General features: G+C 36.1%; 1 protein-coding gene across 1 annotated transcript in view; it reads right to left on the bottom strand.

Annotated features, from left to right (window-relative positions):
* Nucleotides 1-3812: 3812 nt before the first annotated feature.
* Nucleotides 3813-14042, bottom strand: part of XPR1 (xenotropic and polytropic retrovirus receptor 1) — a 213827-nt gene continuing 203597 nt past the window's right edge. The window contains 2 exon segments of the mRNA NM_001197160.1: nt 3813-6162; nt 9365-9586. Of these exon segments, the coding sequence (NP_001184089.1) occupies nt 6102-6162; nt 9365-9586 (283 nt within the window). The 3' untranslated portion in view covers nt 3813-6101.

Below are 14042 nucleotides of genomic sequence, written 5' to 3'. Positions count from 1 at the left end.
TACAACTAAACATATCATTTCACCTAATACTTGAGATTCTGTGTGAGTGGAAAAAAATGAGCTGTTGCATCAATCCATTAGATGCCTAATACTACCTAAAAACAAAAGGCCATTTAAGATTATTTTTTAATTTAGTGAAAAGCTAACGAATTTTCCACCCTTGAAGTATATTTGCCCTAAACTCATACAAGTTAGTCCTAAGAAGAATCATGTCCGGGAAACCAAGAAACCCAAAGAGAAAAACGCTCAACCACACAAACCATTTGCCAATGACAAAGGAGTCAGCAAACTGTTGTAAAACAGAGCTTGTAATAATGAAAAAAGGACAGAGTTTGTAACCAATCACTTATTTTCTTAAAAACACATAACCACATTAACTTTTTGCTTTATACAACCATCTAGAAACTATAAAACAGTACCACATTGTGCATTTAACCTACTTATCAAGAAGGGAACTCCACACATTGTAAGAATTCTACCCATATAAGAAGGAAAAAGGAGACAGCTAATAGCATAGTCACAGATACAACATGAGTCCAAGCAAGCATCAATTCTTTGACGTCACCTTTTCCATATACCAGAGTGGAGAGAGTAAGAAAGAAAGCAAGGGAGAAAAAAGAGGGAAAGAAGCACCCACAGAGGACTAATCACATTCCATAGTTACTTTTGACAACTATAGCTCAGGGTTTCATAGAGTAGTATCATTTGACCAACACAATGTGGTAGAGGGTGAAGGAAACATGAGTAGAGGGAGAAGGTTTGAAAAGACAGATACGTTTTACACCCTATTTCCCTCCTAGTCTTCACTGATACAAGCTTCTGTGCTAATCCAGAATATAGCAAGAAATTAAATCTTAACAATGTGATAAAGCTTGAATTCTTCTCTTTTTGCAAATGTGAGTGGCTCAAGTTTTACTTTACAGTTAAAAAGAATAACAATATCAATGACCAATTACAGGTTTCTTTCAGGATTCCCCGACAATCTTTCTTCCTATTCCCACCATGCTGGTGTTGTTACAGGACAATCAGGGAAGTCTGGGTAGGAACTTCAGGAAGTTTGGGTAGTAAGATGGAATTCTTGCTCTTTTCTTAGAAGTCCACACCTTTCTGGTAGTAAGTCTTCCCTCTGATTTGTGGTGGTACAGAGGAAAGGGCATAGGAAGAACTAAGGTAATATGGTGGGAGTTTAGTCAAGTAACTGGTTTGAAGGTTTACAAGATGAGACTGTAATTAGCAGACACACTGAATCCAAGGCAAACAATTGGTTATTTGATTGTCCTCCTTAGGTTGATGGCACCATAAAAAAACCAAAGGTGGCTTTGAAATACTAATAAAACAAACCAAAGGTCTGCTACAAGGAAACACACTTTAGATGAAAATTAGTATAATGCTTCTTTTCACTTCAGGGGAAACTCTCATCTTGTCCCTCTCACTTCCTCTTCCACCTTACGTAAGCAAATACATTCTGGAAGGTTATTTTTAAGGAGCAACTCCGTATCAGAGTTTTGCCCATTCATACAAGGCCATTATGAACTATACCAATCAGCAGGCTCATCTCCATTTCCAGGCAAACTTCTCATATTGCTTAAATTAAACTCTTTACAATCAAATGAGATGATTTTACATTTTCATGTGTGGTAGAGTGTAGTTTAATGCCAGCTAAATTACTGGTCTGTAGCACTGACCATTACAAATTTCTTATGCTCTAATATAATCAATTCTATACATTACTTCGGTGCTCTGACATAAATACATTGAAAATATGCAGAAAGTTAGCTTTTAAGATTTACTATCAAGATTGATACTTGAACATAGAAATATATTTAAGTATTTAAAATCTCATTTTAACTCTCCTAATCATTAAGAAATAAAATTTAGATGCATCATAAAATGAACTAAGCTGATAAATTTATCCTTCTTCACCTCTTTCTGAAATTCTACCACAACTTTTATTGTCCTAACCTAGTGACTATAGATCTTGTATGTAATGATGCTGGCTCTTTTATTAGGTTTGAAAAAACTGTGATTTTGTAGTTGAAAAAGCCATAGATTCAACATGATTTTTTTTTTTAATCTGAAAAGCAATCTTAATTTTAAAAATTTAAATATATAGCAAGAAGTCCTTATTTTCGGAGTCAGGCAAATTTCATGCAAATTAAGGAGAATTATATTCTGAAATTGTTTATCAAACACAGTGCAAACACTTCAGAGAATTTTAAGTTTTTGAATAAAGTAATGCCATGGATAGGGTTATTTTCTAAATTAGTTTCCTTAGATTAAGTTTTCCTGGTCATCACTTAGCAAACTGCATTTGGGTATTATTTTCTGAATAATGCAAAGTAATGAAAAATAAAAAGGGAAAATAAAGGCAGGTCTCTACCAACAACTAACCACTGGAAGGAGAGACAGTGAGGCATGACCAATGTCACTGAGTTCACACAATTTTTAACTGCCCAGCTTCTTGGTGCCAAAATCCAATACCTTCCCACTCTTCTCTGCTAGCTCCACAATCACTTTATTTTTCTTCAGCTAAATATTTGTTAATCTAACGTCCATACAACTCTGTAAAAGGTTACTCCCCCGCCCCCCCCCCCCCTTAACTTGGCTTAGTTCACTTCTTAAGAAAGGGTGAACTGCTTTCTTTAGTTATTATAAATGTACTTGGTCAAACCATGGTGGAAGAATACCATACATCAACAATTTAATTCTAGTAAAATCTGTTAAAAGCTTAAAACTCTCATGTTGTAAGTTTGGGGAGTTGCGGATCCTGGAGGCTAGGGCCCCATTTTCCTTCTTTAAGGGTACATATAGGTTACTGATGAGTTGACTAGCATTCTCTCACATCATTGCTTCTGACTCTAAAGTGAAGCAGCTTTCTTCAGGGGAAAAATGAGAGATGCTGGAAAAGAAAGTTGCATATGGGTTTCTAATCTTAAAAATTACCATTATAACCTAATTAATGATGACTTAAATTTGATCATTTTATTGTCTCTCTGAATGGTAAGACATCATCAATGATTCCATTTTAATGGTATACATAGTCTTAAGTATAGGTGCATATTTGTGAGTAGAAAATAAACCATTTTTCTTTGTCTTCTGATTTCTTTACACACATCAATAAACTTTATTAGTATTTTCTCTTCATTCATTTGGGGAATATTTAAGCTGATGATATTAACTGATTCTCAAATAAAATAAAACTAGAATTTCTAAACCTAAAATTAGATAAAGTTTTACTTTTGGTTAGATTGCTCTCCTTTAAAATGACTCTGTGCTATTAATTTCCTAAAAGTTCTGCAAGTTTTGGTGTACAGATATCTCCAATAAAATATTAGGTAGGACATAGCATTGGCACCTGCTAGGGCATTTAAAACTTAGAAGAGAAAAATGCACATTGCCTTTTTTTTCGAGGAAGAAAATTTAAATGTATACTCTGTCTCCCAAACTGTTTCCTCTTGATGAGGAAAATCCTCTTTTCTAACTTTAGGAGGCACATAGAGCTGTGTGTTTAAATACTTATTTGAGCATCTGTCATCATAAGATGAAAGTTACATAAGCCTTATTCTTGAATAGACTATGCTAACAGGACAAACACATCAGAAAAGGAACAAATTCTAACATTGTATTATCTATGCAAAAATAATACTGATTAGGGCCTAGAATCATAATAGTTGAAAAAAGACCAAATTGGCCGTAGGATACACTGAAATAAAAACACCAGGGAGTTCAAATACCAGAAGTCAACTATATGATTTTATGTGTGTCATTATATAGTGCTATTAATAGAAAATGAAGATGACAATTCAAATTGCTCTGGATACATATTAGTACCACCAGTTTTATTTGTACAAGAAATGACTGGTCCACTGGACTTCTCTAACTCAGTAATAATTACTGCTATTTCTTGACAGACCAGTGATACTTCCCCCATGGTTTAAAAGTACAAAAACAAAATAGTTAGAAAAAAACCCCCAAGTATAAATAATGCAACCTTTAATCTATTAAGGGTCACTAAATTGTTACCACTGATTATTATAAATGATTTAACTTATTTAAACTAAAAAAGAGTAATTAAACTTTTCTTCCTCAGTTTTTGGGCCAAGGAACATGCTTGGCAAAACATAAAAAAACGATAAAAGCCAAAAGTTTGTAGATTTTTTAGGAAAAAAAAAAATCTCAATTTGGAAAGAGAAAAAATTTTCGAAGCTTGTCAGAATAAAAATGGAATAAACTCCTTTAAAAATGAACTATTTGTCAGTTAATTAGTAGAATTTTGGTAGTAACAGTAACTTTAATCTACTGGAACCATGACAGGTATGAGTAAAGACTAGCAATACATGGCAGTAGAGTGGCTGACAAAAGGGGAATATTAACGGTCAGTAACTACCTATTTTTAAGACTAAGTACGTGATAATACTGCCCTTCCACTCATTTGTCTCTTTATCTAAGATTAAGCTGAAAATGACAGAAGTAATTTACTTTCATGAATACACTGATGTTGATGCTAGAATCCTCATTTGGATCTGGGGGGTTGGGAGGATTAAAACACACTTCATTAAAACACATTAATTTTGTTAGATAATGAAATGCTCAATATAATGCCAAGCACATTCAAGGAAAGTAAAATCCTTTAAGGTTTTAGGGCTTTTTGGATGACTTAGGAACACAGGAAAGAAATTAGACAAAGAATTTAAAATGGGCATTGTGCACAGACCACAAGAGTCTGAAATGTCTAAGAAATACACCTTTTGTTTACGACCAAGTTTAGACCCAAAAAAATCTTAAAAGCAGGTTTTCTCTCATAGGAGGGCATGAAATCCAATGTTCATCCTTTAAAACTGCTGGGAGAAATGGCTACCAAGGTCTGTTTCATTCATAAAATGTGAAAGAGGAAGGATAATTTGTTCTTTGCTCTCAAAAATATGGTTTCCCCAAGACAAACTTTTAATTTGATCAAATTCTGGCTAAAGCAAGTGAATCCAAAACAAAAATTACCCAGTAAGGGTGTAGGGACTCTGAAATAGTTTCATCTTCTCATTCAGAGTCAGTAAAGGCTATATACTTCAATTACCCTAAATGCTAAAGCTTAATAAGGCATAACTTCAGTTGTTATGGTTGGAGTATGGGCAAATGTATTCCACATCTGTTCCTTAAAAAAAAAAAAGTATCAGACCTCTGAAAAAATTTTAACCGGTTGTGTGGAAGTATACAGATGCTTTGTTATGAGAGATGCTCAGGATTCTAAAGCAGCAGCAACTTAAAAAAAAAATCAGCAATAAAACTTTGGCTTAAAATTAAAAAAAAGAAAGAAAGAAAAGAAAAAGTCAAACTGGTGCAAGTTGTCTCATGAAAGAGGTATTGTGGACTAAACCCTCAAATGCTGTCCGACATTAGTTTCCCCTGTCTTCTTTCACTGTTACCACCTTCATTGCACAGGAGTTCTATCATTCTTTTATGGTTAAGTTTCATAAATAATGAGAAAACTATATGCAACAAATACATCATATTTCCCACCCACCCAGCAACCCTCCCCAAAATAAGAAAAGTTACATCAAATTAAAAAGTAGCTTCGTGAATGAAGGTACTGCTCTAAGTTGCACTTTCCCTGCAAGTGCGGCCAGTGCTTTTGCGCTGGGTATGAAGGAAAGGAAAAAATTCTCCACATAAACTGACAAAAAAATTTAAAAATCAATGTCCGGTTTTAACCAGTCAAAACCGGGCCCAGCAGAAGCCGAGGTATCTCGGTACCGTCCCATCAGAGGGTCCTTGCAATGCCTGTTCTTCATCCTGATAGGTATCTGTGTCCTTGTGATTGTAAACAATCCATAAGATACTATGTTTTTGTTCCTTAAAATGTCCTCTGATTGGCAAAATGAAGTAAATATTTGTTTTAAAAATAGAAAATGAAAATTAAACCAGAAGAAAAGAAAAGAAACACAGTGAGCTTGTTTGGAGTCCATAGGATCCGATCTGGAAGAGCTCGGAAAATGTGTTATGTGTCTTCTCCTTTTTTCGGCTGGAAAGGTACTAGAGGTTGCGTTGGTCGAGGAAAGAATTGTAGAGTAGGAAAACCAAAGATGTTAATCTAGACTTCAGAGGATTCAAGTGTTAGCTTCGTCATCTGTGTCTTCTATCAATACCTTAGTGTCACGAGCCTTGGATCTAGTTGAATAAGAGGAAAAAAAGTACTTAGTCCATTATTAAAATACAAACAGGTCTATGGTATTAGGTACATTTCCCATCTTACCACCATTAAAAATACATTGTAAAAGGCTATTATATATTGCATCAGATGGACTATTCTGGAGTTTCACACTCAATTTCCAGGATTACTAGAAAAACATTAAGAAACTAGAGTGCAACCAGAGGACAGTAACAAGAAAAATGGCTGGGCATGTGTAAAACAGGGAGAAGTAATCTAGAAGAAGAAGATCTCCATTTTATCAGCCATAAAACATAATGAAATGCCATTTGCAACAATAAGAATGGACTTTGTATAATAATACTAAGTGAAATAAGTTAGAGAAAGACAAATAGCATATGATTTCACTCACGTGTAGAATTTAAGAAACAAAACAAGTGAACAAACAAAGGGAAAAAAAGACAAACAAGAAAACCAGACACTTATATGCGGTGAACAAACTGCTGATTGCCAGAGGAACTGTGGGTGGGAGGATGGTGAAACAAATGAAGGGTTTAAGAGTACAATTACTGTGATGCATGCCGAGCAATGCATAGAAATGTTGAATCATTATACTGTACACCTGAAACTAATATAACACTGCATGTTAATTATATTTGAGTAAAAAAAAAAAAAAAAAGGATCTGAGCACTGACTTTGTATGATGTACCTTTCTAAGTGTTAATTTTTATCTCTATAAAGCAGGAATAATAATACCTATTTCACATAATAGTTCTCTTACCTCATGGAGACTGTGTCAATATCAAGTGAGAAAATAGATGTAAAAACCATCAGTAAGTATGAAATAAATATAAGGAATTATGATGAGCATGACAGAAATACTGCCATTTGAGGTACACATGAAACTAGATGAGTAAACCAGTAGAAGATAAGACCTAAGACTGTCAAAAAAAAAAAAAAAAAAAGACCTAAGACTGTCATGAGCATGAGAGTTGTAAAAAAATTGACAGGGTATGATGTAGAGGACAGAGCAGACTAAGTTATGAAAGCCCAACTAGGACCAACTGGTTAAAGTTACAGTGAAGCATACTTCAGTCCAACATAGATAGGTTCATCTACCACGATAACCATCCAACAATAAAATCAGGTGCCCCATCTGGTTATAAACTTCATTATCACTAATCAGAACGCAGAAGAGATTCCTGTACCAGATGAAAAAATGGGATTTGATAATCTTAAAATACTCTGCAATTCATAAGCCGTATACAGTACAAGTGGTAGTCTGTGAAGTGGGTATTATTATTCCCACTTGATAGAGGTGGAAACCAACATTCAAAAGGTAAAGGATGTGCTAAAGGCTACAGGAGTCATAAAGTCAGTACTAAAATTCACTATTTTAGATTTCTTGCTTTCTCCATTGCACATAACCTGTTTCTTTGTTCTAAACACCTTTCTCTGGTTGCACTCTAGTATCTCAGTGTTTTTCCACTTAACACCTGAAATTGAACATCATAATCTAGATCAAGAGTTTCTGTTTCTGAAGCAGAAATAGTGTATGTTTAGATTGCCCTCTGCTGGTGACTAACGAGGATAAGACATTTAAATTGAGGAGCTTAACGAGAGTGAGACAGCCTCCTACAGTCCCAGGCCTTTGTGGCACCTGTGGACCTTCTCTCCCACTGGCCGCTTCCTGCTTCTTCAAACTCTGCTTCCTTACCACAATAGTCTCCTGCTTTGTTTTAGTGTTCTTCCCAATGACCTCCCTGGCCATTCCTTTCCTGTTCTTTTTGTTTATTCCTTTTTTCTCTTTGCCTGTGTTTCCTCAGTCTTAGCTCCCTACTTTTCTGCTTTTCTTTTCTCTACCTTGTCCTTTTAGAGAACTTCCAAATTCTATCAGAAGCTTGGGCAATTTCTATTCTGCTCTCCAATACCCATGGGTTACTATTACTATCTCTTATTTTTTACTTCCTTTAAAACATCTCCTTAGGTTGTTTTTAGTCCTACTGTAAAACATCCTAGCCCAAGTCTTCAATGTCTGATACTTCAGAAAAATGCAGGGGCCTTCCAGTTGGTCTTCTGGCCTTTACTGTTCCCTTCCCCAACATATCTTGCACAATGCCATTAAAAACCTATGAAAATACTACTTTCATTCTTCCATGAAAAACATTATTGGACTCCTTCCTGGCTATATGATCAAGGCATTTGTATTATCCAGCCTTTTATAATCATACTTCATCTATTCAGCTAAATTTTTACTAAGGTTCTAGTCACATTGGTTTTCCTTGTACCCCTTAATTCCTGACGGTGCCTCTGACCTAGTCAAGCACTCTCTTATCTTTTAGACAACTGCCCACTTCCACTTAAGTCTCTTCTGCCATTCCGACCCACTGTGAAATCTACTGTTTCTAAATTCCAAATGCAGCTGCAATATATTTATTGTTTCTTTTAGGATCATACAAAGTTAATGATTTATAAAACTACTGTTGTGGGTATTTTGGTAAGAAAACAAAAATAAGGGACGCCTGGGTGGCTCAGTGGTTGAGTGTCTGCCTTCCACTCAGGGCGAGATCCTGGGTCTGGGGATGGAGTCTCCCATCAGGCTCCCTGCAAGAAGCCTGCTCTCCTGCTATGTCTCTGCTTCTCGGTCTGTCTCTCTCATGGATAAATAAATAAAATTTTAAAAAAAGAAAAGAAAAATAATAATAGCTTATATTTATATAAGGTGTTTATATATAAGAACTCTTTCTGTGAGGAAACTAGTCTAAATCCCATGTCATAACTACTCTATAAGCAGGTGCCATGTTAATTCTAATTTTCAGATGGACAATAAATATAAAGAAATTAGGTAATTTGGTCAAGGTTACATGGAGGCCAAGTGGCAGAGCCAGAATTCCTAAAGTTTATAATTTGAAAATTATTTGTATATAAATAATATATACAAATAATATATAAAAACTTACTGAAGAGTCAGTAAATTTTCCCCAGGGTACTTTAATGTCAAATGAGTAGCATTTATGCATTAAGTAACACATTAATGACATTTTACTCTCTGTGTTAAGACATTCTATGAGTTGGATTATATGAAATTGCTGCTATTGCCATTTTTTGTAGGTGAAAATGGTTGAATGTCAGTGGTTTTGTGTGATACCTTCCTTAGCTTAAATGTTAACCAGTGCTAAAACCTGTAGGAAATTCATTTCTGAAAAGCAGAAGCATACATACTGAGAAGCGAGGCGAGGCCGGCGCAGGGATATGCTCTGACTGTACTTCCACGGCCGGTTCTTCTGGCGGTTTCGTACCCCGTCATCCTGGTCCATCATCTGCTCTAGGAGTGTCTGATCATCTGCATTCAGAGGGGCCACAGAGATGTCCCGCACAGCACGGAATTCACCACAGTTATTCAGATGTTCATTCTCCAGGCGGAAGAAGTTCCACACAAATCGCCTTAGCAAAATGGGGTAAATAGGCAAATTATTTATAAAATCTGAACTTACTATTATAACATCTAACCCTTGCAGTATGTCAAGTTTCTACTCATGAAATAAAAATAAGGACTGAAGGGCTAGAATATTAAAACAGGAAAAGATGGTATAGTGGTGGGAGGGAAACAAGAAGGCCCAAGCAAAGGGGGGAAATTCCAGTGGCTAGATGGACATGCGTCTGCAGTTCAAGGGAGAGTCTAGGGCTAAAGAGTTGCACAAAAACAGTTATCTTAAGTCATGGGATTAGGAATAATATAAGTGGAGGAAAGAAGAGGGCAGAGGACTAAACCCTAGAACCTACTGACACTTACAATTTGGGAAAAGGAAAAAGACCCAGTAAATGAGTTGAGAAGGAATGGCTAGAGAGAGGTAAGGGTATAGCTTCTGAGAAATGAAGTGAAAAAGTGCTTTGCTGAGAGATAAAGTAAGGTAAGTACAGAGAACTGACTGCTGGATTTAGCAAAACAGAGAGGCAGTATGATACAAGAGATTCTGAAAGACTAGTTTCAAATCATAACTCCACCATTTACTAGGTATAATGACTTTTGATGAGTTATTTAATCTATGCTTCAGTTTCATCAGTAAAATGGGATAGTAACTGTATCTACGTCAGATTGTTGTGAGGATTCATAAGTTAATACACATAAAGTGCTCAGAACAGTGCCAGGCACGCAGTGGGCAATACGTAAGTGCTGCTATTACTGTTATTATTGTAGATTATACAAAAAGCAATTTAGTTGAGTACTGAGAAAAAAGATCTGAACTGAATTAAAGGGTGAATGAGGAGGAATGAGAGAGTGGAGATACCAAGTACAGACATCTTTTTAAGAGTTTTGCTGTAGAGGAGACAGAAATGGGCAAGAATTGAAGGAGGAAAGTAGTTTCAAAGGAGGCTTTTTGCTTTTGTTTTAAATGGGTGATAGAACATCTGATTCTACTATTAAGCAAATAATTTTAAAAGTAGAAATAAAATAATCAAGAATTTAAAAGTGAGCTTTATTTTTTACTAGAAAAAACTTTTAAAAAAATTCATAAAGCAGTATCATATGTATGGGAAGAGAAAGAAGTGGGAGTGGAGTAGGTCTTGTAGTGATGGAGAATTTCTGGTCCTAAACCTAGACATCTGGGAAAGTGAAGAGGAAGAGGGTTGACAGGTGGTTTGGAAAGAGGAGTAACAGTGACAAATACACTGTTTCCAGATTCAATCTTTATCTTTCAGGTTTATTTTAATGTTTCCAGGTTTCATCTTATTTTATCAGACCATCTCAATAGATGTGCCCATCCTGACTCAGAGGATTGTGATAAACATGTCTGAAAATATCTTTATTTCATTTGTGAAAGATATTTTCAGTGGAGAAAGAGTTCTAGGTAGACAGTTATTTTCTTTCAGCACACTGAAATATTATTTTAATGACTTCTGATTTTCATTGTTACCTTTGAGAAGTCTGCAGTCAACCTAACAGCCATTTCCTTGATAAATAATCCTTTCTTTTAGGCTACTTTCTTTAAAATGAGCATTTTAATGAAAGGATTATGAAGATATATAAAAAAGTGCAAATCATAAGTGTGCAACTTGATTATTAAAAAGTGACAAAAAAAACCCCAAAAATAAATAAATAAAAAGTGACACATTGTGTAATTACCACTCAGAATTTAAAAATATAACATTATCACAGATCTAAAGCTGCCTTTATGGCGCTGTCCTATGTTCTAGAGTTTATTGATATACGTTTCATATTTAGTTCTGCAATCCATGTGGATTTTGTATATAGTATATAGTAAGAGTCAAGATTCATTTTTTCCCCATATGGATATCCAGTTGACTCAATATCATTTATTAAAGAACCTCTTTTTCTATACTCTTATTTAACCACCTTTGTCATAAATCAGGTAGTGTCAATGTATGTGTGGTTCTGTTTCTGGACTCTCATTCTGTTCCAGTAGACTATTTGTCTATGCTTTCACCAATACCAGATACTGTCTTAATTACTGTAGCTACATAGTAAGTATATTTACAAGTATAAATCCTTTAACTTTTCTCTTTTCAGCATAGTCTTGGCTATTCTACTTTTTTTTTCTTTCTTTCTTTCTTTTTTTTTTTTTTTTTTTAGATTTTATTTTGAGAGAGAGAGAGCGAGAGAGAGAAAGTAGTATGGGGTGGATGGCAAGGGAGAGGGAGAGAGAAACCCAAGCGGACTCCATACTGAGCACAAAGCTTGAGGCGGAGCTCTATCTCACAATCTTAAGATCAAACCAGAGCCAAAACCAAGAGTCAAATGCTCAAACTGACTGTGCTACCCAGGTGCCCCTAGTCTTGGCTATTCTTGATTCTGTTTCCATATAAATTATAGAACTGGTTTGTCAATTTTTGTACACATAATCATTCATTAAATTTATTCCTAGGTATATGATATATTCTGATGTTATTCAAAATGGTATTTTTTAAAATTTCATTTTCTAGTTGTTTTGACTGGTTTTTGGAACATTTTTTATTTATATTGACCTTGTACTCAGGGACACAGTTACATTTCTAACTGCTTATTTGTAAATTCTTTGGAATTTTCTACATATGCAATCATATCATGGAGGAATAGTTTTATTTTTTTCCCTAATTTTTTTTAAAGATGTATTTATTTATTTGAGAGAGAGAGAGTACTAGGAGCCAGAGGGGAGGGATAGGAGGAAAGGGAAAAGGATCTCAAGAAAATTTGTGTGCAGAGTGCGGAGCCCAGCACAGGGCTCAATCTCACAACCCTGAGATTGCTACCTGAACTGAAACCAAGAGTTGGAAGCTTAATAGACTGTGCCACCCATGTCCCCCTCCTTTCCAAGTCTTATACTGCCCCCTCCTCACCCTCTACTACACTAGCTATACTTGCAGTATGATGTTAAAATGAAGTGACAACATACATAATAATCTCATTCCTGATCTCAAGGGAGGGCTTCAGTGTTTTACCATTAAATAGGATCTTATTTATATTTTTGTAGATGATCTTTGAATTATTCATGAACAAGTACTGACTTTTCTTGATGGCGTTTTCTATACACACATGAAGGATTTTCCTCCTTTATTCTATTAGTGTGGTGAGTTAACACAGATTAATTTTTTAAAAAGATTTTATTTATTTATTTGAGAGCACAAGCAGGGGGAGGGGCAGAGGGAGAGGGAGAAGCAGATGCCCACTGAGCTGGGAGCCCAATGTGGGGCTCAATCCCGGGACATGAGCCAAAGGCAGATGCTTAACTGACTGAGCCTCCCAGGTACCTCAACCCAGATTAATTTTTAAATGTTAAATGATTTTTGAATATTAAATCTCACATTCCTAGAATGAAACTAACTTGGTTGTGATGTATTATCCTTTTTATTGTGTTGGATTCATTAGCTAATACTTTCTTCAGGAGTTCTGCATTTCTGTACATGTGACAGACTGGTTGGTCATTCTTGAAATGTCCTTGTAGGTTTAGATATCAAAGCCATGTTGGTTGCACAAAACGAACTGGGAAGCGTTCCTTTTATTGCCTCTTTTCTCTGGAAGAGTTTTGTGTACAAAACTGATTATTTCCTCATATATCTGGAGGAATTCTTTGGGCCTACAGTTTTCCTTGTGAGAAGGATTTTTAAAAAAAGATTTAGGGATCCCTGGGTGGCACAGCGGTTTGGCGCCTTCCTTTGGCCCGGGGCACGATCCTGGAGACCCGGGATCGAATCCCACGTCGGGCTCCCTGCATGGAACCTGCTTCTCCCTCTGCCTGTGTCTCTGCCTCTCTGTCTCTCTCTGTGTGGCTATCATGAATAAATAAATAAAATCTTTAAAAAAAAAAAAGATTTATTTATTTGAGGGAGATGAGAGACAGAGAGAGAGAGAGAGAGAATGGACACACACATGGGAGGGGCAGCGGGAGAGGGAGAGAATCTCAAGCAGATCTTCACTGAGTGCAGAGCAGATGATGTGAGGCCCCATCTCATGACCCTGAGATTATGACCTGAACTGAAACCACCCAGGCGCCCCTCTTGTGAAAAGGATTTTAATATGAATATAATTTCTGAGAAATCTGGGTGGCTCAGTGGTTGAGCATCTGCCTCGGGCTCATGGTGTAGTTCTGGGGTCCTGGGATCGAGTCCCGTATCAGGCTCCCCACAGGGAGCCTGCTTCTGTCCCTGCTTCTGTGTTTCTCATGAATAAATAAATAAAAATCTTAAAAAGATCAATATTTCAAAATAAATAGTTTCTTTTTTTTTAAGTTTTTATTTATTTATTCATGACAGAGAGAGAGAGAGAGAGAGAGAGGCAGAGAGAGACAAAGGCAGAGAGAGAAGCAGGCTCCATGCAGGGAGCCCGAAGTGGGACTCGATCCTGGGTCTCCAGGATCACACCTTGGGCCAAAGGTGGCGCCAAACCGCTGGGCCACCCAGGTTG

Source organism: Canis lupus, chromosome 7 (genome assembly GCF_011100685.1).
Source record: "Canis lupus familiaris isolate Mischka breed German Shepherd chromosome 7, alternate assembly UU_Cfam_GSD_1.0, whole genome shotgun sequence".
In the NCBI taxonomy this organism is placed as follows: domain Eukaryota; kingdom Metazoa; phylum Chordata; class Mammalia; order Carnivora; family Canidae; genus Canis; species Canis lupus.
The sequence above is the reverse complement of the archived record's forward strand: the minus strand, read 5'-3'. Positions and strand labels throughout refer to the sequence as shown.